Source organism: Patella vulgata, chromosome 2, assembly GCF_932274485.2.
Source record: "Patella vulgata chromosome 2, xgPatVulg1.2, whole genome shotgun sequence".
Lineage (NCBI taxonomy): Eukaryota > Metazoa > Mollusca > Gastropoda > Patellidae > Patella > Patella vulgata.
In genome coordinates, this window is record NC_065880.2 from 11,336,404 (window position 1) to 11,363,976 (window position 27,573).

Here is a 27,573-nt window from a genome sequence, read left to right on the forward strand (position 1 = left end):
AGAATAAATCTTAAAAGAATTATGTGTCCCTAGAATATAACGTCAAAATTAGTGTAAAATAATGATCAAAAGTAAAATCCTATATTAGGGTATTATTTACGACAATCGAAATTTTAAAGAAAAATTAGACTTGGAAGAGGTCTCTGCACGACATATTTTCTGGACTAATAAGTAATAGTTTTTATAAATTTACGATAGCATGGAGTTTACGCTATGTCTCTGTTGAAAGGTTGTTATTTATATTAGTCAATTTTTGTAAACAAATGCATTGTAATATTAATGATTTGTCTGTAAACATGGTCCACGAAAAAGTACGCCATTTTTTCCTGTGGCTGTGGTTTATTTATTTGCCATTGAAAGGATAGAACACTAAAATGCGGAACAACATTAAACATATTTCTATGTGGGGCCTGTTACTATTACAGCTAGATAAGGTTTTTTAAAGTTTTTCTGTTGCAATACAGGTCTAGCATAATTTGGGTGTAGCCCCAGGGAACTAATAGCCACAACATTTAGATCTACATGTACTATTAGGCTACTTGACAGCAGGATTAGGCCATTTAATTTGCCCCATGATAAATTTTGTTTTCCAAATACTACCATATTCATATATGACAAACCTTACCTTAATTTCACCATTTCTCCTATAAGCTATCTCCATTTAAAATGGTATCATGACGTTTCGATCCCGCAACATTTCACACTCTGGGACAAAATTCAGACTTACTGAATGACTGTTCCGACTCGATAATGAAGTTTCGGACAACAATAAACAATGCATAAATAAAACAAATGAAAATTTGTGTTTATTTAGTACCTTGTTTTAGTATTTACTCATAAGTTATTTTTTGTCCGAAACCTCGTTCGCAGGTCAGAACAGCTGTTAAGTAAGTCAGAAAGTACCGTACATCAGCTTTATTGACGGATCACAGCCAAGATTAGTTCATCGATGTTTTTATAATAAAATAGTCTCATATTGAGTGTTGATTGGCATTCCAATATTAAGAATGTTTTAACAGATTAATTGCATAAGCTTAGGCTACATGTATGCTTTAACGTGATACAGAATAATTGCAATCCACATGTAGCCGATTAACAACTCATGTTTTGCCTCAAACATCGAAGAACTGTAACATTTCTTTTCACATACTACCTAAACGTTGGCATTAGCTTTTAAAGATGCACTTAGATAAAGAGCTGGACATTCTTGCTATCATACAAAGAAACACACTATAAAAGATTCTTTTTGTAAACAATCAACATTGGAAGAACATGTATTGTCGTTCCTCTATTGGTCTATACAGTGTGTGGTCCACATGCTGTACTTAAGGACGAACGGTAAATATCGCCTGCGTATTATTTGTATAAAATCATTTGTAGGTTATTATTTTTATTATAAACTGAATTGACTTTTCTGTTCAACTTTTTATTTCAAGTAATTCTCGAGTCCCAGCCTTGTCTACTGCAGTCATGAACGCGGAGGACATATTTTTTTGAGCCTGAAATGCCGCCAGATCAAAATGTCATGTACTCTTAAAGATAATAACCAATTTTGCTATGACATTTGCCTGGGTGGGGAGCCCAGTTGCTTGCATGAATTCAGTGTATTTTTATTTCATTATTTTTAAAATAAAAATACACTGAATTCATGCAAGCACTTGGGCTCACCACCCAGGCAAATGTCATAGCAAAATAATTTATTACTTGTAATCAATATTTAAATATTAGATAGTGTAAACGTTGGACATGGCTAATATTTAGATTCCAGTGTAAGGAGAAATTAATGTAATTACCGGTAATTTAATATATATATAAAATAACTGTTGATTCAAGTAATGTAATTATCTTAAGATTCAGGAGGTGTGGACCTACTGACTAAATATTTTGCACAAATGGCTACTGAACTCCTCGAAAACTGCCATGGGGATAATGTATCTTATTTCTAATAATTCTTTTCTTTATCAATATTTTTCTCCATAATGGATTGGCAGATCTTTCTCAAATTTTGCATGCAGTCTGATAAGATCACCTGTGATGTACATAGTTCTTTTGAACTCTTGTTTATAATGTTTGGTAGATGTAACCTACACTGACACTGTAACCCAGGTATCTTTTAATCTTGTTTATCTAGCACTAATTTCTTTCACTTTCGGTTTTCTCCGGGTCCTCCGGTTTCCTCCCACTGCTAAAGACCCCTACGCGCAAGCGAATTATGTAAATAAAATTAAACCATATGTTAGTCCCGAAATGACCTAGTTTGTGTCGAGTGGACGTTAAACCCCATTTCTCTCTCTCACTCACTAATTTCTTTCACGTTCGTTTATATCATATCGTTGTTTAATAATTCGTACAAGTTCAAATTAGATGCTTTCTGGTGATTTTAAACGATTTTTACAAATTTTTAAACAAGTTTTGATATTAAATGAATGTGAAAGAAATTAGTGCTAAATTAGATGCACAAGATTAAATGATATCCAGATTACAGTGTGATGTGGCCTCATTGTCTATGGGTACATGATTTACAAGACTGTTTGTGAAATTAATTGTAAAGTCAGTAAACAAACTATGGAAGTACCAGGGCCCTTATTCACGAAAACTTAAACTAAGATACAATCGAAATTTTAAGAAATACTGCAATTCGATTGGCTGACCAGTAAAATCAATTTGCATATATCCAATGAAGTTGCAGTAAATTTTGGTTGTAACTTAGTTTAAGTTTTCGTGAATAAGGGCCCTGGCTATTTCCTGAAGGCCTTTTCATTTTTGTTCTTTGTCTTCTTTAGCTCCAAGTGTAAACGATCAAAAATCTCATTTGCATGGAGTTTGGCGTGATTACTCTGCTATCAGTGACCAAAAACATATAATGGAAGAGAAAGACGATCTTTGGCCCCAATCTGATGTTGGTACAAAAGATATGGAGTCATCATCACCACAGCTTAGTAAAGACGATAAAAAAATATCTGCTGAAGAAAAGTCAACTAGTGGAGGAGAACCAAGTGGGACATCTGAAGAAACAGGTAGTAATAAGCCATCATCTGGTCCCAGTATGAAGCTACCTGCACAAACAGATAACAGTGAAAAGTAATTTTTTTTTATACATTGTATAATATATTTGGTTACGAGAAGAGAAACAGCAACACTCCCTTGACAGAGTAACTATAGCTGGACAGGGGCTGGTAGATCTACGTGGGTACTGGATCAGGAAGATGATACTGGCGCAGCAAGAGAGCAATAGAATGAATTTAGGAATTCCCGCACAACAGACTTGGTTTAGACTTTAGAGTAGAGATGTACATGTAGGACATGTTAAAGTAATGATGATGTTCAGCATGGCTCCCAATAATTTTATAATGAACTCAGTATATACCTGTATATAATATAGGGGTCAGGGATTCGCCATAACGAAGGCTTCAAAGCACATCCACATTTAAGTTCCCTGCATGATTGGTGCATTGTAATTATATAAGCAAGCAAACTAGGTGTAATTGAATAAGATCTGCTCAATTGATTGAAACATGTTTTTTGTCATAGATTCACTGCTAATGTAGAACTTTGTTGCATTGTACAGTGGACCCCAACACCCGTGTTGTTTTAGTGAAGCCACAGTACTATATGGTTTCCTAAAATTATGAAATAAATTTTAATTGTTGATTTTGCAGGTAAAAACTTTGAAGTTATTGAAATATCTCACTAATGTGATGAGAATATATCTATTTTTGTTAAAAATATATTTTCAGCGATGTGGTGTCTGTCAAGGTTGAGGCAAAGAATGGAGAAACAGATGCGAGTCCAAGTCTTGTCTCAGAAAATACGACTGGACCCGAAGTCTGTATCAAAAAAGAGGTTGATGACAAACTGGAAAGTGGAGAAGTAAAAGCTGAAGATTTTCCTGAACAAGATGAACTTGCAGGTGATGAATATTTGGATAAAGAGGAGGATTTTGAAGAGGGAGAAGGCTACGATATGTACGATGGTGCAAATGGTGAAGGTGAGGGTTACGAGGACTACCCAGAGAACGATGGTCAGCAGGAACATGATCAGGGTTACTTCGGGTATACCGATAATGGTTTACTAGAAACAGGTGATGGTCATCCTGGCATGTCAGGTGAAGGTCAGGAACAGTATTATTATGAAGATGGTGAAGAGTATTACGAAGATGAAGAATTCGTTGATGATGAATATGTTGATGAAAACGATGAAAATGAAGACAAAGACACCATCAGGGAAGTCGTTAAAGGACCAAATGGTCGCTTACAGTACGTTGTGAAAGGCCTTGATGGACGAATCAAATGTATAATGGATGCTCCAATGGATGCAACTGAATCAGATAAAGTCGTTAAAAAAGAGTCTGAAAATGAAGCGAATTATGGGAGCTATGAAGGAGAAAATGATAATTATGGTGAAGAAGGAGAGGAGGAATATTACGAGGAGGAAGGACATGAATATGACGATGATAAACAAGAATATGAAGAAGGCGAGATACCGAATCCTTACAGAAACAATCCACCTAGAAATAAACCACTCACACACGAAGAAAAGGAGGAATTATGCCGAGTAGCGATGGCTCAGTATTCTGATGAAGGTTTTGATTACATGGATGATGAGGATGAAGAATATTACGATGAAGAGGAAGATGAAGAATTTCCTGATAATTTAACTCAAGAACAGCTGACTGTTCTCCGACAGCAGCACATTGCGCGTCAAGAACAGTTGGCTCAAATGAGAAGTCAAGAAAACCAACTGCAGCAAATGAATTCAGTAAAAAAGGATCAAGCTCCCAATAAAAACAATGCAACCTCATCAGACTTGAAAGCAGCAGGGAATCCAGCGGATAAAAGAGCTCAAGAAATGACTGGGAGAAAACCATCGTATGAAATTACTAATTCTTCTGGTAAACCATCATCAGCACCTGCTACTGATCAGGAAGAAGGAATGGATGAAGAGTACATTGATGATGAAGCTGATGATGAAAACTATGAGGAAACAGATGAGGAGTATAACAGACATAAACAGCTTTATGATCAGCAGCGACTAAAAAACATTGCACAATTGCAACATCCTTCTGGTTCTAATCATTCACAGCCTCCAGGACAACATGGTGAGGAGTATTATGATGATGATGAAGAGGAGGAATACTATGATGACGATGAAGATTGTAGTGATGACTCAGCCATAGAAGCATTTATACAGCAAGCTATTGAAAAACAGAAAGAAGCTCAATTACAAAATCAACGATTAGGAATCGAGAACCCCTCCAACCTAAATCCCAACATTAAGTCAGGAATTCCAATATCGTCTCCAAACACAAATGAAACTATTAAAAAATTGGATGTTCAGATGCTTTCAAATAATTCTAGTCAAGATGGTACACCAAATAATTCTTCAGTCAAAAATAATCTTCTCAATAATCTGTCGTTTAATAATTTAAAGTTTAAAGATGGGGAAGGTCCAGTACAGAATATGGTTTATTTGATTCGATCAAATCAAGGAAGAGATGTATATGCCATGTGGGATGGCCAGAAATTTGTTCCAACACCTCTTGATATATCATTAGGTATGAAAAGTTATCTAAGCCTGGCCTAAAAAAATATCTCTGTTTCATCTAACCCGACCAAACAGCTAAAACTACCCCCTACTTAAATTATTTTATTGCACCTTTCTGTGATCTTTTTATTTTATTTTGTTTGTCACCTTGAAATATATCATGAGAGTTACATCCCTTTACAATGGGTTTAGACATTATTCGAACCATTGACGTGGTTAATCTAGACAAAAGTGTCATAGGTGTCACTTCTCAACAAAATGGTTGCATAAGAAAGCGTGACTATTCCCACGAAATGATTCTGCCCCAATGCCCGTGGAGCGTCATTTTAATTATGACGAAATTTTCAATATCTGTTTTCGAGTAAAATTACACAAGCCGCATGATCGTTAAAAATGTATTGAAAGAAATTCACATTTAAATTTCATGGTAAATCACATGCAAGTCGTGCCTCACTAAAAATCCCAATGTCATCGGTATTGATTGATTTCTGTACCCACACGTGAAGAAGATGAATGTTTCTACCCGGAAAAGGATCAAGCTGTCGAAAAAAAAATCTTACACAAAAAACAACCTACCGACCTTTCTCCTTGATTGTGGGTCGGGTTTGACGAAACAAAGATATTTTCAAGGCCAGCCTAATTTATGTTCTAAGCATGTGTCCAGTTTAAAGTATATGCCCACTTTTCATATGGATGTTTCTACCCAGAAAAAGATCAAGCTGTCAAAAAAAAAAAATCTATCTTACAAAAAAACGAATTACCAAGCTTTTTCCTTGATTGTGGATCGAGTTTGATGAAACAAAGATATTTTTAAGGCCAGCCTAATTTATGTTTTAAGCATGTGTCCAGTTTAAAGTATATGCCCACTTTTCATATCAATGTTTTTTGTCACCTTTTACACTGTCCATCCAAAATCTTGTATGACCACACCTATGTAATATGAATTTTCATGCGTTATAAAAACTAACCTGCATTATCAAAATTTTGAAGTGGAAGCCCTGTCTGAAAGTGGATGATATATATATACCCCCGTTTCTTTCTCTCTCTACATCAGTGGTTCTCAACCTTTTTTTGCCAACGGCACACCTGTTAAAAATTTCGCGGTTTTGAATTATATCAGCCAAAAAGCTGGCTTCTTTGGTGAAATTTTTTTTAGTGTGCTGTTCAAATTTTCACGGCACACTTAGGAAGATCTCGAGCACATGCCGAAAATTTAGATGTATGTTATTTTTTTATTCTCAATTTAATTGTTGCTTTCCTTTTTTTTTTTTCTTTTTTTTTTTAGCTTTACCATCAGAGGCATTAACTGATTCTCAGAAAGATTCCAAGATAGTAGGTGGAGGTGCCAAGGGTAAGGTGAAAGATCCACCGCTAAAAGGCAATGCTACTGGCCTTAATATGGTAAATGAACAAGATGAAGCAATCAGGTATGTTACTCAAAATTTGTGTGTATTACAAAATGGCAGTTGTTGTAAATTGATCTCTTTAAACATGCATTCTTCAAGAGCTAAATCTGCCTATTGCAGGTCTTTCTTTAGGCCTGAAATGTTATCTAAATTATTAATTAGACATTAATTAACCTATCCAGACCATATTCAACTCTCGATGGCATCGCTAGCCTGCGATCTTTAGTGGATTATGAGCAGATTTACTGCATAACTTTCCTTCACGATTTAATGATTAAATGGATAATCAAGACTATGCTGTTCATTGTACTGACTTTGTAATAATGATAGAGGCTAGGCGGAAATTTCAATCGTTTAATTCTCGGTTCATAGTGGATCAATTTGAATGAAGTTTTCAGCAAATTCCCTTTACATTATCTAGTTTTTAATTATTATAGTGAGAACTGCCAACACGTTATCTAATCTCCCATAATGTATCTTTAAATGGAAATCCAAAAGGATTTTTAATTACTCACCTTAAAAATTAAAAACATTTATAGCTAACATCTTATCTGAATTGCCTACATAAGGTTTTAGTTCAAACAAAAAAAAAAAATTATAAATTAGTTTATCTTTTTTTTATTCTCTATTAGAACTGCTAGGCCTACTCCACGACATTCTAATATGGTTAGCCTAGCTAGTAATAGGAAGCCCTCTCCAGTTCCTAATAATCATGACGGTGATTTACTTCCAAATGGTAGAGTGTGGCATCATACTAACAAGAGTTCACTTGCTAGGTGAGTCATACTTTTTCAATCGCAAAAAAAAGAATATATTTTTGTTTTTTTAAAGGGGGAATATGAGTAGGAGCCTGTATGCTTTATAACTATTTACACTTCTCACTCCTCAACAATAACAAAATCACCAATATCTGATTTGCGAGAAATATTAACATCTGTTCCCTCTTTTGGTATTCGTAAACACACATTGAGTACAATATAAACATGTAACTTTGAGTTTTTTTGATAGTTTCGTATTCAAATCTGTTCCCTTTATTTACATTCTTGATGTTTTGTGTTGTTATCTTGTGTCGAGTGGATGTTAAACCCTCTCTCTCTGGATAGAGGTATACGTATACTCACGGAAAAGCAGTTACATGTACTGGCTTTGAGAGAATTCTTTTTGAAATCGGCCAAATATATTTAAATATATTAGTACAATGTAGCTATTTAGTAATTGGATAGAGCAATAAACTATAATATGCATACTCACAGAAAAACTGTACTGGCATTGAGAGAATACTCTTCGAAACATTCATAACAAAACACAACACAAGGTACATGTATATATGGATATAACTAATTCTCTATTATTTAATAACAATGTTTCGTAACACATACAGGTCACGTTTTCAAGTTATATCTTGTGTTGTGTTTTGTTATGAATAGTTAACTGTGCTTCAAGATGTCATTTGAAGAATCTTTGAAATACGCGAGCCCAAATATCCTAGTAGTTGGTTTTTCCAGAAGTATGTGTTATAGTTTATTGTTCACTTTGTATTATATCTAATTTATTTCCTTGTTCCTATAATTTAGTTAGTCAGTTGAATAAATTATTTTTCCCTTTCAATACTTTAGTTCTTCATGATTTTCTGACATGGTTTCCCCTTGACAGTGGTGCAGGACAGAGGACCTGACAAGGACAGCTGTCTAGTCATTCGGATGGGACGGAAACCAAGGTCCAGTGTACACATTGGTGTGCACGTAAAAGATCCCTTGCCAGTTGGAATTAGGGATAAGAGTAGGCCATAGAGCCGCTGCCGGGACTAAATTTCCCTCATAGTCATAGCACACTGCACGGCATATGCCTGTCTTCATTAGCGCAGTCGGAGCAGAACAGGGCGACTTTAAACCCTATTTCATTTTATTTTCTTATTACTTTATATTTTTATGCATGCATGATTTTATATGAATTTATCTGGCTTCAATATTATTGTTTAACTAGTTTAATTAAATATAGACGACCCCTACATCCTACACCACCACATGGAGATGAAGATGATGAGATGGATGAAGAAGATGAAGAATATATTGGTATGTTACTTTAGACAATACATTTCCCCACTTACATCTTTAGCTCTATTGGGGGTCACGGTGGCTAAGTGGGTAAGACGCTGGTTTGCTAGTGTGGAGGTCGGGTGTTGTAGGCATAAACTGATGACAGGAGCCATGATGGCTGGGCAGTGAAGACGTTTGCTCGCTAACCTGGAGGTCAGGTGTTCGATCCCTGCATTGGCCGAGAAAGTTCATCCAAATTTTCCGACGTGGTTTCCCCTTGTCAGTGATGCGCAAGTCAATTATTGAAATAAAATTAAACCAAGTTTGTCCTATGAACTACTACTGTACATTATACTGAGTGAAAATGATGTGTGAATATTTTTTTTTCTTATAGAAAATGACATTTCTAATTCTGGTTCTACTTCATCAGTGAAGCGGCATTTAGATGTGAGTATTCTGTTTTTAACGGACATATAAACCTGTAACGGTAAATCTCTTTGATCTTTGGGGTATATTCTATGCCCAGAATAACTTGCGGTCTGAAAGTCGGGGGAGGTTTTGGATATATACAGGGAAATTTGGGGTTATTCTTCTGAAAGTTTTTCTTTAAACCTGTAACAGGTTATTCTTCCAGGGGAGGGTTGTTTTTTTTCCATAAGAAAACATGATATAAGGTTTTTCTTGCGGGAATTCTGGGCTATTCTGGGCTAGATGGTTTTTAAGCAAGATAAAGTCCTCGACTTCGGTTCCCCAGCATAACCTCAGTCTCATGCTTTATCCTACACTTAAAACCTACTCCAATAATTCCAATAATACTATGAATCACTTTGACCACAAGACATAGAAAATATTCTCATAAGTTTATTCTATATTATTGCCACCTTGATACTACACAAGGGCTTCCCGCTCATAAATTTCAGTGAAATCGTCATGCGAGTCCAATCATTATTTAAAACAATGGTACTCCAACATCAACAGATGACATAGACGTCGTATCTGTATTTTAAGATGTCTTACCCAGTCAGAGCAGAACAGTAGGACGTTAAACCCTGTTTCATTTCATTTATAAGGTGAATTAGTTGATGTCTGTGTCTTTACAGTGACTGTAGACAGATCTATTCACTGAATCGTGTTTTTGGGCTTACAGTTTTTCTTGGTGTTTTCATATTCTGGTTTCATGGGTTTCTAATTATTTGTTATTTGTAGTGCAGCCTTCTACTCTTCGTATTGGAAATGTTCTATTTTGACTCCAATAATTGTATAACAAAATATTCTAATTGTTTTACCAGGTTTTCTGTGGAATAGTCTGTAAAAAAAATCTGGGGCCATGTGTTATGTATATGTGATAATAAATTTATGATAATATGATGTTGAAATATGATTAATGAGAGGGGTTTAATATAGACTATGCCAGTTCCCCAATCCCTATTCGGATACAAATCTGAACAAAAATATTGCTTATTAAAAAAAATATAAATATTATTTTATGTTTTCAGGGTGTTATGAAGTATGTTTTGTGTTTACAGGGTGTTATGTAGTATATTTTGTGTTTTCAGGGTGTTATGTATTTGTGATATTTAATGTATGATATGTTGTTGAGATGTACATAATGGGTATATTTTATGTTTTCAGGGTCTTATGTATGTATGTATGATATGTTGTTGAAATGTAAATAATGGGTATATTTTGTGTTTTCAGGGTGTTGTGAAGTATGCTGCGTGTAAATCGTGTGGTTATTCTAGTAGTGATTTAGACAAATGTGAACGTTGTTATCGTAAACTGCCAGCCGATGCCAAAGTTCATGTGGTAGACAAAATAAAGAACAATCAGTCAGATTACACGATAGACAGAAAATCTTTTTACGGCCATAAACTGAATGACCAATCACAGCCTTATAAATATGCCAAGTTATCCAATCACAGGCAACCTTTACATTCACCTCAGGGAGAAAATGTTCAATTTGATAACAGAAAAGTGCGTGCTACATATGGTCAGCGAATCAAAAAACAGAAGCCAAATAAACTTCATAATGGTAAGAATATATTATAATTGTTATAATTGCAGACGTCTGAATTATTTAGTTTTTTTAATTACAATTTTTTGTTAAAGATACATGATGTAAGATTTAGATTGTTAAAATAGTTCGAAAATAGATAATGTAAAATGAATAATTTGAAAATTTCATTCAAATTACTCTATTGCGAGCGAAGATATTAGTCTTTGAAGGTTTGACAAGATGTGTGCAATAATTTCAACCACCGTACTGGTTGAACTGTTCTAATCTATTTAATATCGGAGAAATCCGATGCCATCAAGAATTGATTATGGCCTGGATAAGTTAATTAATGTCTAGTTAATAATTTAGATAACATTTCAGGCCTAAAGAAAGATCTGCAATAGGCAGATTTAGCTCTTGCATAATGTATGTTTAACTCACTTGATTTCTTTGATTTTTATTAGTTTTAATGTATTGATTTGTTTTATGAAGTGAGTATCTCGGGGTGTATTTTTTTCCATCCGAGCGACTAGATGCTGGTCCTTGCTAGCCCCTCCATCATTCACCACTGACAATAGGAAGCTAGGTTGGAAATTATTAAGAAACCTTTTCAGCCAACATTAACTCTTAGCTGACCCTAGTCGACTTTTGTCAACACCTATAACGTTGCTGTTGAGTACCGACGGCGACTTATATCAACAATACGGAATGCGAGTTACTTCGCTTATAAACAGGCGACTTTCACTTCATGTTTGACATCTTCGAGCCTGGAAATAAGGCACCTGTCACTGACAATGTCAGACACAGATTCAGACTTTGTCAGGCACAAAACCTCTGGTGTCTGTCATTTTGTCCAGCACTGATTTGTCTTTTTTATTGATATTATTAATACATGTCCGGCACCTAGTTGAAAATGTTCTGCTAATCATGGATTACCATTATGACGTGGGTTTTATGACGTCAAACGTCTGGGTCACTTAAGAGTTGAGATCAAACCTGAAGTCTCCTAGTTAGTAAACCAGTGCCTTACCCAAGCTGAGATATGGTGAATTTTGTGTTGATAGTTAAAGTCAAAGAAAAAAAAACTAAAACAAGTCTTATAATTTAACACTTGAAGAGTCCAGGGGAAGAATGATCTGAGTCACATTTTTGTCTTATCGCATAAAAGGCAAAACAGACTTTTGGACGAGAATGCTTGATGCGAACAGAACGAGTGGGTTTAATTACAACTTCAAAATGATGTTTAATACGAATCATAATTACCAGTACAACAACTGACTTGCACTTTTCAGCCAAATTAAGGTCAAATAAAGGGTACGATAGACTTGTGATTTCGATCATTTTTACCTTAAATCGATTGTTTCACAGAAAGCTTATACAATTTGCTACCAGATGGTGCCATTAACTCGAGTTTGTTGAAAAAGTGACTTAGATCGTTCTTCCCCTTGGCTCTTCACATGTCAAGACAAACATTTATTGATGTATGATATTTTATTTGAATTCATTTTCTTTTTTAAGTGAAGATAACAATATCATCAGATGAAGAGGATTCCAACTCAAATGAAACTTTACCAATTGGAGCAAGTAGTAACGCATCACCAGATTTCCAAAGTAACAGTAGATGTGATTCTCCGATATTTCCATATAGTAAAGTAAATAATCCAAGTCAACAAGAGTCTGGTTCTATAAGAAATAGGATGGAAGATCAGGTATATCTATACTAATATTTGTGACTGTCGTTTGTCTGTCTGTCTGTCTGTCTGTCTGTTCGGGGTTGGCGGCTACACTAGGTCTGCCCCGAGTCTGAAATTTGGGGTATAGGGGTAGCTCGGACCGGGGAGTAACATAGGCCAGGTGGCGTTAGTCTACCACTTCCGGTTTCGGGGTTATGACCCCCGAATGAAGCCGGGCATTCTTCTAGTATTATATACTGCTGTGGGGATGGGGGTGGGAGGGGATGAACGAATGGTTAGCATGTGCGCTCTGTATCATAAGGTCTGTCATTGAGTCAACTGGCGTGGTTTCGATTCCCCGGTTGTATGTGACATGGAGTAGGGTCGTCAGGCCATCAGGTACATGTATATATTATATTATTACTGATGATTTAAACTTGTGTATCATAAGGCCTGTTGTTGCATCAACTGGCGTGGTTTCGATTCCCCAGTTGTACGTGACAAGGAGTTGGGTCGCCTGTCCAGCCTTTTGAGTTTTCTTCGGGTCCTCCGGTTTCCTCCCACTGCTAAAGACCCCTACGTGCAAGCGAATTATTGAAATAAAAATAAACCATATGTTAGTCCCGAAATGTCCTATGAGGGGAAATTTTGCCCGGACAGAGGCGCTACAGCCTATTCTCATATCGAATTCCAACTACCAAGGAATCTTTTACGTGCACGCCAATGTGTACTCTGGACCACAGTTTTTCATCCCATTTCTGCACCACTGACAAGTGGAATTGCCTGTCTGTCCCTAGTATAAATTTTAATACACTGCAGGTTACTAGAATAAATTGAGGGTTGCTCTTTAATATTAAAGGGGCTGTTCTCGCTATAATATTTCAAAAATAGATAATGCAAAATGAATATATTGAAAATTTCATTCAAATTATTTTGAACGAAGTTACAATGGTTGTAGTTTTGACAAGACGTGTGCATTGGTCATCACCACCATACTAGTCATTCGAGTCTTAGTCTCACTTCTCCGTTGATTATTGTCTTTTTGCCATGTTAATAAAAGTCTGATTAATAATTTATATAACATTTAAGGCCCAAAGAAAGACTTGCAATAGACATATTTAGCTCTTACATAATGCCTGTTTAACATAGAGAAAAATGCTATATCACTTTATTTCTTTTTGCCCTTGCATAATTTATGATAATGTTTTATCTTCTCTAGAATGGTAAAGTCAAATCAAAAAAGAGCAAGCCTCCTGCTTTAGAAGAAAATTTGGAACCTCTCACTGATTGTACACTTTCGTTAAATGCTAGAAGTGTGAGGATTGGTTCTTTGAAATCCAAACCCTTAGAACCCGTTATGATGTCCGATAAAGGTTTTTCCTGTTCTGTTGTGTGTAAGTAAAAATGTATAATATATGAAATACAGTAGAATCTGTACGAGCAGCCACTTCTATTCAGCGACATCTCTTTGTTAATAGTCAGGATAAATTCCCACTGTAGAAATTCTGTTGTTTCATCTCTTTAATCAGCGGTCACTGTTTTAGTTATAAATTTAATAAAACATCGCCCATTCAACAACCATTGTTGATTGCTGCCATCTTGTCGTACTTCGTAGCACCTCCACTAATCCCGTGATTAATAGTTAATTATATGGCCCCCAAAAATTAGTTAAAAAGAATTGTGAAAATAAGAATAAACCTGAGATTATCTGTTAATTAATGACAAACCGTGATCATTGTTTTTACACATAACGAAACATTATTTGATACTGATTGAATAAACTATAAGTACCTATAAGCCGAGTTTTGTCACAATCATCTAGTATCTATTTTCCATTGCTACTTTGTTGCTAAACAGAAGTTTTAGCGCCTCCTATATTACATATAGAGTTACACCCCCTGAAAATCGGTGACAAATTCAACGATGGTTTGTTTTTTTGGACATGTACATTTTTGATCAGCGAATACATCTCAATGGTAGATAGTAGTATCAATGTTGTGACAAAATGACAAGTTTACAGAAGTTACATCAGAGATCCGAGTCGAAAAAATTTCGTTCCAACCAGGTTTCAGCGATGGCCACATTTACCGATGCAAGCATTGGTGTTTGCTCCCGGTGCATCCAAGCGTAATATTTAATTGATGTCAGCACTAACAAACACTGACATTTTATTCAGAGGTCACTCCCGTTAAGCGGTCAGTCATTACAATTTCCTTGAGTGGCTGCTTAATACAGATTCCACTGTATAATTCAGCTACATGTATAGAGATAGGAACATCTGTCTCATTATTGGTTTAGTAAATTTATGATCTGGATATGTTTTTTATATGTATCACAATACAGCTACATGTGTAAAGGTTAGAACATCTGTCTCACATTAGTACATTAAAAAACACAACACAATTTATATAGAAAACAATGATGAAAGGATACTTTTAGAAACGTGCTACATGTATATGAGTATAAATCAGTGATTGTTTTTCATATAAATTGTGTTGTGTTTTTTTATCTGTCTTGTTGACATATTAAATGTATGACCTGAATATGATATATCACTATTGATCAGCTGTACAACTAAATCAGATATTTAAAGATACATTATGGGAGATTAGATAAAGAGCTGGCAGTTCTCACTATAATAGTTAAAAACTAGATAATGTAAAGGGAATATGCTGAAAATTTCAGTCAAATTGATCCACTCTAAACCAAGATTTTAGCGATTGAATTTTCGATCTAGCCTCGATCATCATTACTAAAGTCGGTAGAATATAAAACATAGTCTCAATTATCCATTTCATGATTAAATCATGAACAGCATATGAGATCCTAATCCAGTTTATATCACAGGCTAGCATTGACATCAAGAGTTGATTATGGTCTGGATAAGTTAATTAATGTCTAATTGATAATTTAGATAACATTTCAGGCCTAAAGAAAGACCTGCAATAGGCAGATTTAGCTCTTGCATAATGTATGTTTAAGGAACAGTATGGTTAGGTGTAAAACATAATAAGCCATATAATTATATGTTTCAGGTGAAAGAAAGGGTAATCATAAATGTCGTATTGAAATAGATACGTTAGATATTGTTAGTTGTCAAGGACATTTAAATCCTCCTGTTGTAGTCATGTTTTTAGAGCTAACAACAGCAGGAGGAGTTAAATTACGAGAAAAACTGAAAATGAAAGCGAACCAGCGTTCAAATTTTGATCCAGATAGTCAAGGTGAGTGTAGATAAAAATTTAATATCTGAAATATGAATGTTATTGATCTTAGACAAATTCTGTTTTTTCTTGTTTTTAATGTGATTCCGCTTTTTTATGGTTTATTTTTTCAAAACATTTTCTTTAACAAAACTATAGGGGTTGGATGGCCGAATGGTTAGCACATGCATGCTGCATCATAAGGTCTGTCATTGAGTCAACTAGTACGGTTTCGATTCCTTGGTTGTACATGTCAAGGAATAGGGTCGTCTATCCAACCTCGTGTGATTTCTCTTGGTCCTCCAGTTTCCTCCCACTGCTAAAGATCCCTAAGTGCAAGCAAATTATTGAAATAAAATTGAACCATATGTTAGTCTGGGAAATAACCTATTTCTCTCTCTCTCTTTAACAAAAATGCGATAAATTGATATGTATATTGTACACACACATAGAATGACCGTACACATTTTTTATATGGAACAATTTTTATTAAAGGGCTATTTCCATGAATTTCCATACTCATGTTGTGACTTATTATGGTGATTGACTTCAAAGAACATTTCGTTTTTCAGATAAAAAACTAAAATATTGTGTGATTATATTTGATACGTTAGAAGATCCGAAATCAGTGAAACAGATTATACAGCATTATCAAATAGTGAACAAGGCCGGTCCTAGTTATTATCAAGAACTAACACATGAAGAAGCTAACATGCTTTTATTACAAACCACACCCTTGACACCGGCAATGCAGGCACAGGTTGGTTTAACGATGAATAAAGATCCTCCGGTACCGCCATCGATCCAGAATATTAGAGATACATCAAGTCATGGTGATGAACAAGAATATCATCGAGATGAAATGGACAATTTTGAGAACGCTGAAATAAGAGAAGAATCGTGTTCCCCGTCTCCTCCTAGAGTAACATTTACTGGACCATTGGAGAAGTAAGTTAAAATGTACTTTATCATTGTCAGGCCTGGAATTAACGGTTTTAGATATACCTGACAAAATGTCAGGCACTAATGACATTTTCAACTTAGTACCGGACATGTATTAATAATATCAATAAAAAAGACAAATCAGTGCTGGAAAAAATGACAGGCACCAGAGGTTTTGTGCCTGAAAAAGCCTGAATCTGTGCCTGACATTGTCAGTGACAGGTGCCTTATTTCCAGGCTTGTTTTCATTGCATCTTCTGGAAAAAATTTCACACAACTTATTTAGAAGGTTTTGTTAGATAGCTATTAATATAAGTTTCAAACATTGTTTGTTATATCAAGATAATTTGGGGGATCACGTGGCTAAGTGGGTAAGGCGATGTCTCGGTAGCCTGGAGGTCGGGTGTCTGATCCCTGCATTGGCCGAGAAAGTTCATCTCGATTTCCCCGCGTGGTTTCCCCTTGTCAGTGATGCAGTACGGAGGGCCTAACAAGGACAGCTGCCTAGTCATTCGGATGGGACGGAAAACCGAGGTCCCGTGTACACATTGGCGTGCACGTAAAAGATCCCTTGGCAGTTGGAATTCGATATAAGAGTAGGCCGTAGCGCCGCTGCCCGGGCAAAATTTCCCTCATAGCACACTGTATGGTGTATGCCCGTCTTCATTAGCCCAGGTTAGGTGCAGAAGAGTAGGACGTTAAAACCCATTTCATTTCAAGATAATTGTCTTCAAGGTAAATTGCTGGATTTAGTGATCTTGAAACATTTTATTCTACAATAAAATAGATTGTGGAATAATCCCCAGTGAACATGGTCTGTTCTTGTCTACTGTCTCAACCTTCATCAGCCCTTGATCCATCAGGTGCACAGATTTACTAACTTGTCTAACTTCTACTAATCTAGGGGGGGATGGATGGCCGAATGGTTATCACTGCATGCTGTATCATAAGGTCTATCAATGAGTCAACTGGCGTGGTTTCGATTCCCCTGTAGGGTACCCTGTCCAACCTCTTTAAACCCTCTCTCTCTCTCTGGGAAGACCCATACGCGCAAGCGAATTTTTGAAATAAAATTGACCATAAGTTGATCCTGAAATGACCTAGTTTGTGTTGCCTGGTCAACCTGGTGGGTTTTCTCCAGTTCTTCCGGTTTCCTCCCACTGCTAAAGACCCCTACCCGCAAGCGAATTATTGCAATATAATTTAACTATATGTTAATCCCAAAATTAGCTAGTTTGTATCCAGTGGACGATAAACACCATTTCTCTCTCTCTCTCTCTCTCTCTCTCTCCACAGGTAAATTCAATTGAATCAGTAAAAAGATAATAATGGATTATATATGTATGATTATTTTGTAGATTATTAACATACCCTCCACCACCAGCTAAAGGTGCTTTAACTATTACCAACGAAGATCTCTACTGTTTAAATGATGGGGAATTTCTCAATGATGTCATTATTGACTTTTATTTAAAGTAAGTATTTCAAATTATAATGATTGTTTGATATATAATGACATTAATGGTTAGTGCGAGCACGTTGTATCATAAGGTCTGTCATTGTGTCAACTGGCGTGGTTTCGATTCCCAGGTTGTATGTGATATGGAGTAGGGTTTTCTCCGGGTCCTTCGGTTTCCATCCACTGCTAAAGGCCCCTACTTGCAAGCGAAATCTTGAAATAAAATTGAACCATATGACATTCATGGCCGATCATATTGATAAAATGGGGAATAGGATATAAAATACATGTATATATCGTCGGTGAAGTGTCAAAAGGGTGTATTTTGGAAAATTAGTCAAATACACTTTTTTGCATTTTTAAAATCTCCCAATTAATATGCACATTTCTTTCTAAGCTGTGTATCTCCGCCAGTTACAATTAGAACTGCTCTGGGTATCATGTGTCCAAATGTTGTATCTTGATTTGTGGAGATTTTGAAATGCAAAAGGTTCTATTTCTTAATCTTTAGAAATTCTTAGATAAACCCTTTTGAAACTTCATCGACGATATGTAATATAATAGGTATATTTATATTTTATTTTTTTTATTGTAGATATTTATTATTAGTTATATAATATAATAGTTATATTTATATATTATTTTTTATTGAAGATATTTATTATTAGAAAAATTGAGTGAAAAGGATAAACAGAGAACTCACATCTTTAGTTCATTTTTCTACAAAAGATTAACTCACAGGCTACCTAAAATGTCTGAATCTACTGCAGATATTAATAAACAGTAAGTCAAGAATTAGGTTACTTCCCTTGGTTGGCAGCAATTGTAAAAACAAGTATGATCATACTATGGACCGGGAACTGACCATGTTGTTAGATGAAATTCAAAAATCTATTTCCCCAAATCGATGCACAATTGGAGGGTCTAGAGCACAAGTGATCTAACTACCAACCATTTTAGTTGGTTGTTAGATCACTTGTGCTCTAGACCCTCCAATTGTTCAAAGAACAAGCATACCAATGTTCATGTTTATCAAACTTGATGGAGCTTTCAATCTGATTAAAATACAGATCTATATTTCTTTTCGTTTTTTTAAACTTTCGATGGCCTACACTACATGAAGTTCTGACAAGTTATAGCGATAGGTCACTTCAGGGGTCAAAAGATAGACTTATGACCCTATGACGTCAGACATTTGATTAACCAATCAGCATTGATGTTACTAGTGGATTACCCACAGTTCCGTGAAAAAGACACCTAAAGCTCGCCGTAACAGACCGTTTCATTGGCTTATCCCTTCCAGATCCAAGTGTAGTAAAGACAAGTAAAATGAAATTTTGAACTGTAAAAACGAAACGAAATAGGATCTGTGTTTTAACCAGATTGTGGAGCTTTAGGCTTTTTCAAAGAGCGTCACCCCAAGAAGAACAAGAACAAGATGAGTAGCAGTTAGCGACCTGTTCCTGGTCCAAAAAGTTTTCAGTGAAACAAGTCATGTCCATCCTTGCCAAGTCATGTCTGTTCAATGTTTTTGGCTCAAGTATATTATATGTTTAATGCCTGGAGGTCACGTGTTCAATCCCTACATTGGCTGAGAACATTCATCAGGATTTTCCGATGTGGTTTCCCCTTGTCAGTGGTGCAGGACGAGGGGCCTGCAAGGGCAACTCTCTAGTCGTTTGGATACATTGTTGTGCACGTAAAAGATCCCTTGGCAGTTGGAATTTGTTGTAAGAGTAGGCCATAGTGCCGCAGCTTGGGCAAAATTTCCCTGTTACGGGTATATATAGACAATAGAATTATTGCGCATGCGCATAACGTTGATGATTATTTAATCCCTATACTGGGATTATAAAAATGAAAATAATAATCCCTATACTGGGATTAGAAAAATAATCATTAAAATAGACAAATTTGTATAGGGATTAAATAATCATCATCGTTATGTGCATGCGCAATTAGTTAGTTAGTGTTAGTTGTATTTTACGTCCGCTTCCACCGAGGTGATATCGCAGACAATGACGTGTTATGTGTACAAGGTGCATTAATTTACAATGTGATTAGTGAGAAATATTAGGATGGTTAGGTTTTCATATATATGTACATAGGACAATAAACAACAGTAGGATAACATGTGCAAAGGACGAAACAGGTGCCAGTAGACATTTACAAACATGCGATTTGACGGAACAGACATGGACAAAGACGGACATTTTCACAGACATAGACATATTATGTACATATATATATATTTTGGGTCGATTGGGTTGGTCTGGTCGTTCTGTCCGGTAGAATGGCAGGGCGGTGCAACTCTACCTTGGGGCTTTGTTGGTGAGTTTGAGTCCTGGTCCATTCTTCCTTCCATTTGGGTATGTTGTCCGGTATGGTAGCGTTTTTACATCTTTATTTATGTTATTCATTCCTTTTATTGTTGGTTCTCTGAAGGAAGAATCCAGCACCTGAAAAAGAAAGCTAGAGAAAAGAGAGTATCTGATCTTACTGTGATTTTTTGGTTATTTCGTCTAGTAAGGCTTCGTGGGGGGGGGGGGGCGGGGAATCATTTTAAACTAATAATAAAAATAATAAGTGAGAGTAAAAGAAAATAGAGTGTTAACTGAATTGCAGATAAATAATAAGAATAATAAATAGATATTAATGGTAATAATGAGAATAATAAATTACTCATGAATTATGTTAATGGTAGATTAGTGGTTTTATTATAAATGTAGGGAGGTTTACGCTTCCTTCTAGAGGACATTTTTGCGCTCCATCCTACTGTTGATTAATTGGTTTTATTAGTTGGTAGATTAATGGTTTTATTATAGATGTGGGGAGGTTTACGCTTCCTTCTAGAGGACATTTTTGCGCTCCACCCTACTGTTAATTGATTGGTTTTATTAGTTGGTAGATTAGTGGTTGTATTATAGATGTAGGGAGGTTTACGCTTCCTTCTAGAGGACATTTTTGCGCTTCACCATACTGTTAATTGATTGGTTTTAGTTGGTTTATTAATTTTATCTGAGTTATATTAGTTGTGTAAGGCGGTTTACGCTTCCTTCTAGAGGACATTTTTGCGCTCCATCCTACTGTTAGTTGGTTTTATTAGTTGATTTATTAATTATATCGGAGTTATATTAGTTGTGTAGGGCGGTTTACGCTTCCTTCTAGAGGACATTTTTGCGCTCCACCCTACTGTTAAATGATTAAGTTCATTATTTTATATATATCGGAGTTATATTAGGCAACACAAATAAAATAACTTGTTTCTCGGGCACCGCCCGCACGCAAAATTGGTTGCGCGTGCAGTCTATTTATTAGTCTTGATGAAAAAAAATAAATATGTAACGCCCGCCCGCACATCGACAAGCAAGTCGTAAAAAAAATATCCCGCATGTACCTACATCCGCCATACATGTATATCTATTCAAATGTATTAAAACTGATTCAGATGAACATGCTGTCTTTTTTATCCGAACAATGGCGAAGTTTGGCAGATTTGCCTTTTTTATTGATATCGAAAGAACCTCCATTTTGTATCACGTGATATTAATTACCTCCCCTGATAAACTAGAATTTGATTCGTGTTAAAAGTCATTGGCGACAATATTTCAATCATTCGATCGTAATCGGCTCAATATTGCCGGCTTCAGTCGGTCCTTGTTTGGAAAATCCTATTGATAAAATAATGAACCGTAGAACAGGTTAATTAATTATAGCTAAGAATACGATACGATACGATGACGATAGTCGTCATAATGCATACCTTAGAATCTGGGTCATTATTAGCACATTTACGGTAGTTTCGATAATCCGGAAAATAATAATTGGATTACCGATTTGATGGTTTTACTGACCAGTTGTTAGTTAGATTTAAATAGTCATTCAATATAAACACCGGATAGAACACCGAATATCCTGAGAAACACACCGAATATCCCAAGAAACAGTATTTCCGGCAATCTCCAATACCGATGACACGGTGTGACATGCATTGGTTGGAATTCGGTAAATAATTATAAATAAACCGGCGATACTAGATTTAGTTTTAAATACTGTTTACCATGATTATTATTTTTGATACACCTGGTGAAAGAGGCTTAGTTTTTAAAAATATTGTTGTCTTTATGGAGGGCTATTACATAGTCGTATGGAATTTTATTTTAAACCAATTTCAATTATGTGAATTAAATATGGAAAATTATTTTCCTTTCAGTCAGTGTTCAGTCTCAGTGTTTTAGTAGACTTGATTTTGGGTTTATGTTTTAAGTATGTACAATAAAGTTGAATATAACGGAAAGCAAAAACGTAAACAAGTAATGACTTTCTCATTTAAAAAAAAAAAAAAAAGAAAGACCGCCCTCCCGCCCCAACAATTTTCAGCAATAGCCAAATTTTATTTTGCACCATCAATGAGTAAAAAAAAAAAAGAAACCGCCCTCCCTCCCTACAGTTTCAGCTGTCAGTTGCTCGAGAAACAAGACATTTATTTTGTGTGGCCTTAGTTATGTAGGGCGGTTTACGCTTCCTTCTAGAGGACATTTTTGCGCTCGACCCTACTGTTAACTGATTAAATTCAGTATTTTATATATATCGGAGTTATATTAGTTGTGTAGGGCGGTTTACGCTTCCTTCTAGAGGACATTTTTGCGCTCCACCCTACTCTTTAATTGATTATATTCATTATTTTATATATTTGGTCATCCCTATGTTCTCAATAAAATCCCAGACAAGTTGTGATGTCCAGTGTCTATCGTCGGGTTGTGGAGAAAGGAGTGATTTGAGACAGAGGGTGTTTCCCCTCTCTGCTAGATTCTTAATTACAGATTGACGTTCTTTGCTCAATTGATTGCAGTCAATTAGCAGGTGAGACGTGGTCGCGATTTGTCCACATGGGCATTTAATTGGATTGAAGGTGAAGTCTTTTATTACGTTTATCGTTTTAAGCCTCGTGATGAGTTTGCATATTTTGATTGATGGATGATTGGTGTAAACCTTGTCTACAAGATTGCTATCAATTTGATAGCGATGAGTATTCTCTTGTTTTAGACAGGTTTTCCATGCATTTTTAATTTTATCTTTGGCTATGCTTGTGAATTCTTGAGTGCTGTATGCAAGGACTACCTCTCTTCCGTTATTCTTTATTGTTTGAATAATATACCTAATTTGGTGGATTATGTCCTGTCTGCTTTTGGAATAGTCTGATTCGATGGATTTAATGCTACTTAGGGAGTCTGATAGGATAACGGCTTTTTGGTGTTTTTGGGTGGCAAGCCATTCTATTGCAGTTTTGATGGCCATCAATTCTGCGGTGTACACAGAGCAATGTTCTGGTATCCTTTTCTTGATGTTTAGCTTTGCTTTTGGGATGAAAATGCCGTACCCTGTTAGTCCCTGTGTATTATTTTTCGACCCATCTGTATAGATTTTAATATAGTCTGCCCATTTTGTGTCTATCAGCTCTAGTGTTAGTGCTCTAGCCTCTATGGGATTATCGTGTTTGTTTGTAACGTTGATTAGGTGCGTATTGATGATTGGATTGCTTAATTGCCAGGGTGGAGTGACGGGATAAGTTTTTGTTTCTATTATTGTCCCTTTTAAACCGTGTTTATTTAAGACATCGTTTGACATTTGCCCGAATGTCATAGGACGCGTATTTTTCCTATAGCCTATTCGTTTGAATTGTTGGAGGCACTTATATGTCGGACATTTTTCTTTTAGCATTTGCAGTTTGCCCCAATACTTGAGTGACAGTTCCTCTCGTCTAAGATCAAGCGGGAGTTCTCCCATCTCTTGTAGAAGGGCAACTGTTTTGGTTCCTATTGCGGCTCTTGTGGCTAGTCTTAATGCCTTTCCTTGTATTATGTTTAATTTATTGAGCTGTGCATCACTTGCATTTGCATAAGCTAGACATCCGTAGTCGATTACCGAGCGGATGAGTGCTCTGTATATTAGCATAAGAGTACTTCTGCTTGCGCCCCATTCCATTCCTCTGATGTATTTCATTAAATTGAGTGTTTTTGATGTGCGACTTACTACGCTATCTATATGTGCTTTCCAGGAAAGTTTTGAATCGAATGTCATTCCTAAAAATTTGGCTTCTGATTTAAATTCAATTTTTGAGCCGTTAAGACTTAAGTCGATTTTCCTGTTAGTGTCAGTCGGGTGAAACAGCATTGCCACTGTTTTCCCTTCTGAGATTTTAAAACCCCAATCGTTTGCCCATTTTGAGATTTGTTTTAGGGTATATTGAAGCGATTTTTTGATTATGCCTATGTTATTTGAAGCTTTCCAGAACGAGCTGTCGTCAGCAAATAGTGCGGATTCAGTGCCCTTCCCCCCGTAGCTAGGAAGGTCATTTATCATCATGTTAAATAATATTGGGCTGATTGCATGCACAATAATTCTATTGTCTATATATGCCCGTAACAGGCTTATTTTTGTAACCAGTTGATAAATGGCGAACGCCCGATACGCGTCCTGGATAAATCCTTTTTATATCCACACAGTTTTGTCAAGTTTGTTACCGGGAATTTTTACTATGATTTATTTACAAGGATTGGTTCCGGTTTTTCCTCGGATGCATCACTGAGATCCAAACTTGCCTGCACTGTTATGGGGACCCTTCCGCCCCTCTTTTCTATCGTGTGTGAGATTTTATCGTCTTCTTCTTGGGATTATTAATATATCTTCTTGTATTACAGACCACATGTAAAGCGACATTCCAAAGTCAAAACATGGACAAGACATGTTGATCTGTTTGAAAAAGACTTTATTATTGTACCAATCAATGAACAGTAAGTATCTGATTTGTTTAAAGTTGAATTGTCCCAAAAGTATTATCGGTTGGTTATTTCCAGTAAAAGTATGGCAAATTTGGTATATATGGAAAGTATACTAGGAAAATACTGGATTACCCAAAAACACCCATTGGGCAAGCACTGGGCAAAAATGTATCACAGACTGTTGTTGTCTGCCAGCTTATTGTGTGCTAGCTTGACTGAGGGAGCGGTTCTTATTTCTTGATCAAATGGTTAGGCGGTTTGGGGAACATTGAGGGGTGTTAATGTGCAAAAGACTCTGCAATTAAATGGCGGAAAATTTAGTTTATAGAAAATAATTAAGAATTTACTTAGACCTCAATATGTATGATAAATGGACAATAAGTAACGAAAAATACATTCTGAAAATTGGGCCCTCCCTCAATAAATTAAGCTGACTGACATGGCGTCTAATAACAGTTTATTTATAGCTTGCGGTATCTCCTGACGAATTCAAAGTTTCAAGAGGGATTTGAAGCAAATTTTTGATAGATTAATTAGTTTGAACATGCTTTTTAGTCCAAATATATCATCAAATCACACAGTTTGTACGCGGGAAAGTATCTTTAAAATAAAACCAAAAATTGGAAATAGGTGTGTATCATCAGTAGTTATTAATTTATCTGTTTTGGACTATTTGCAATGTCTTTAAAGCATCTCTTGTAAAATATGTTAATTTTCTATTTTATGTTTGTTTTTCAGTTCTCATTGGTTTTTAGCCATCATTTGTTTTCCTGGATTAGAGGAACCACAGTTTTGTCCATTTTTACCAGTCCCATTAAAGGTGCCTCCACCACCACCTCCTGCTTCACCAGATTCAACATCCCCTCCAACAGTAGCTCAATCAACAGGAGAAGAATCTAGTCAAGACAGTGTAAGTACACTTCACTATATGTTTATTCCTCAACATCAGATCATATTTTAGAACAAGCCAACAGAAGCCACTGGTATAATTTATTAGAAGGCAGATAATAAAGTCAGTATACCATACATTGTATGACAGAAAACAAACATTAAACATGCAAGAGGTAAATCTGCCTATTGCAGGTCTTTCTTTAGGCCTTAAATGTTATCTAAATTATTATTAATTAGACATTAATTAACTGATCCAGGCCTTAATCAACTCTCGATGGCATCAGATTTCTCCGATATTAAATAGATTAGAATGGTTCAGCGATACTTTGATTTAATCAAATATGGAGGACCAAGACTTACCTTCGAACAAACAGTACGGTGGTTGAAATTATTGCACACATCTGTCAAACCTTCAAAGGCTAATATCTTCGCTTGCAATAGAGTAATTTGAATGAAATTTTCAAATTATTCATTTTACATCATCTACTTTCGAACTATTATAGAAAGAATGGCTGGTTCTTTATCTAAATCTTACATAATGTATCTTTAATTTTTCTAAAAACACAATTTATATGGAAAATAATCACTAATATTGAATTTTAAATTGTGTTTTTAATTTTGAATTTTATGGAAAATATTGAATTAGAAGTTTAGCCCCTTTCATTTATATGATATATGTTTGAATTTTATAAAAATGGTGTAATAAAATGAAATGGGGTTTAACGTCCTACTTTTCTGCTCCTAAACTGGGCTAATGAAGACGGGCATACGCAATACAGTGTGCTATGAGGGAAATTTTGCCCGGGCAGCGGCACTACGGCCTACTCTTATATCGAATTTCAACTGTCGAGGGATCTTTTACGTGCACGCCAATGTGTACACGAGACCTCGGTTTTCCGTCCCATCCGAACGACTAGACAGCTGTCCTTGTCAGGCCCTCCGAAAATGGTGTAATAAATAAATCATGTATGGATTGATTATTACAGGCCAATAATCCTGTGGAACCAAAACCAGAAGAAGAAACGCCCATGGAGGCTGAGAATTCAACTCCATCCAAGGTGAGCCTATTGTTTTATCTATAAGATACGCAGGAAAGAGAGAGAGAGAGAAAAATGCAGTTTAGTGCTTGGTCATTTTGGGACTAACTTATGGTTTTAATTTTCATTTCAATAATTCGCTTGTACATAGGGTTCTTTAGCAGTGAAAGGAAACCAGAAGACTCAGAGAAAACCCATGAGGTTGGACAGGCAACTCTACTCCTTGTCGGGGGTGTGGGGGTTGGATGACCGAATGGTTAGGGTGTCATTGAGTCAACTGACATGGTTTCAAATCCACAGTTGTATGTGATAAGGAGTAGGGTCGTCTGTCCAAGCTTATGGGTTTTCTCCGGGCCCTCTGGTTTCCTGTCATTGCTAAAGACCCCTACGCGCAAGCGAATTATTTAAATAACATCGAACCATATGTTAGTCTCAAAATGACCTATTTCAATTGAACGATACCATGTCGGGTAAAGGCATAATTAGCATTCAGTAGTAAAATTAAGGGGGGGGGGGGAGGCTACCCAAAAATTCTTGTTCTGAAATTGTAAAGGTATTGTATTGAAAATGGTACAAGTAGTTAGGAAATGTAATAAAGAAGGGA

At 35.9% G+C, this 27,573-nt stretch overlaps 1 protein-coding gene across 3 annotated transcripts in view; it reads left to right on the top strand.

The window, feature by feature from the left end:
* Positions 1–108: 108 nt before the first annotated feature.
* LOC126809709 (uncharacterized) overlaps positions 109–27,573 on the top strand; it is a 35,724-nt gene continuing 8,259 nt past the window's right edge. Inside the window, exons 1-17 of one of the 3 annotated variants that reach the window (XM_050534444.2) lie at positions 109–229; positions 2,784–3,081; positions 3,738–5,554; positions 6,830–6,971; positions 7,583–7,726; positions 8,934–9,022; positions 9,381–9,433; positions 10,685–11,018; positions 12,501–12,691; positions 13,875–14,049; positions 15,691–15,879; positions 16,431–16,806; positions 18,159–18,275; positions 18,914–19,042; positions 24,961–25,053; positions 25,780–25,951; positions 26,919–26,990. In XM_050534444.2, coding sequence (XP_050390401.2) covers positions 214–229; positions 2,784–3,081; positions 3,738–5,554; positions 6,830–6,971; positions 7,583–7,726; positions 8,934–9,022; positions 9,381–9,433; positions 10,685–11,018; positions 12,501–12,691; positions 13,875–14,049; positions 15,691–15,879; positions 16,431–16,806; positions 18,159–18,275; positions 18,914–19,042; positions 24,961–25,053; positions 25,780–25,951; positions 26,919–26,990 — 4,407 coding nt within the window. In that variant the 5' untranslated portion in view covers positions 109–213. The remainder of the gene's footprint in view (positions 230–2,783; positions 3,082–3,737; positions 5,555–6,829; positions 6,972–7,582; positions 7,727–8,933; positions 9,023–9,380; positions 9,434–10,684; positions 11,019–12,500; positions 12,692–13,874; positions 14,050–15,690; positions 15,880–16,430; positions 16,807–18,158; positions 18,276–18,913; positions 19,043–24,960; positions 25,054–25,779; positions 25,952–26,918; positions 26,991–27,573) is intronic. The other 2 variants (XM_050534445.2, XM_050534446.2) reach the window with 2 other exon arrangements.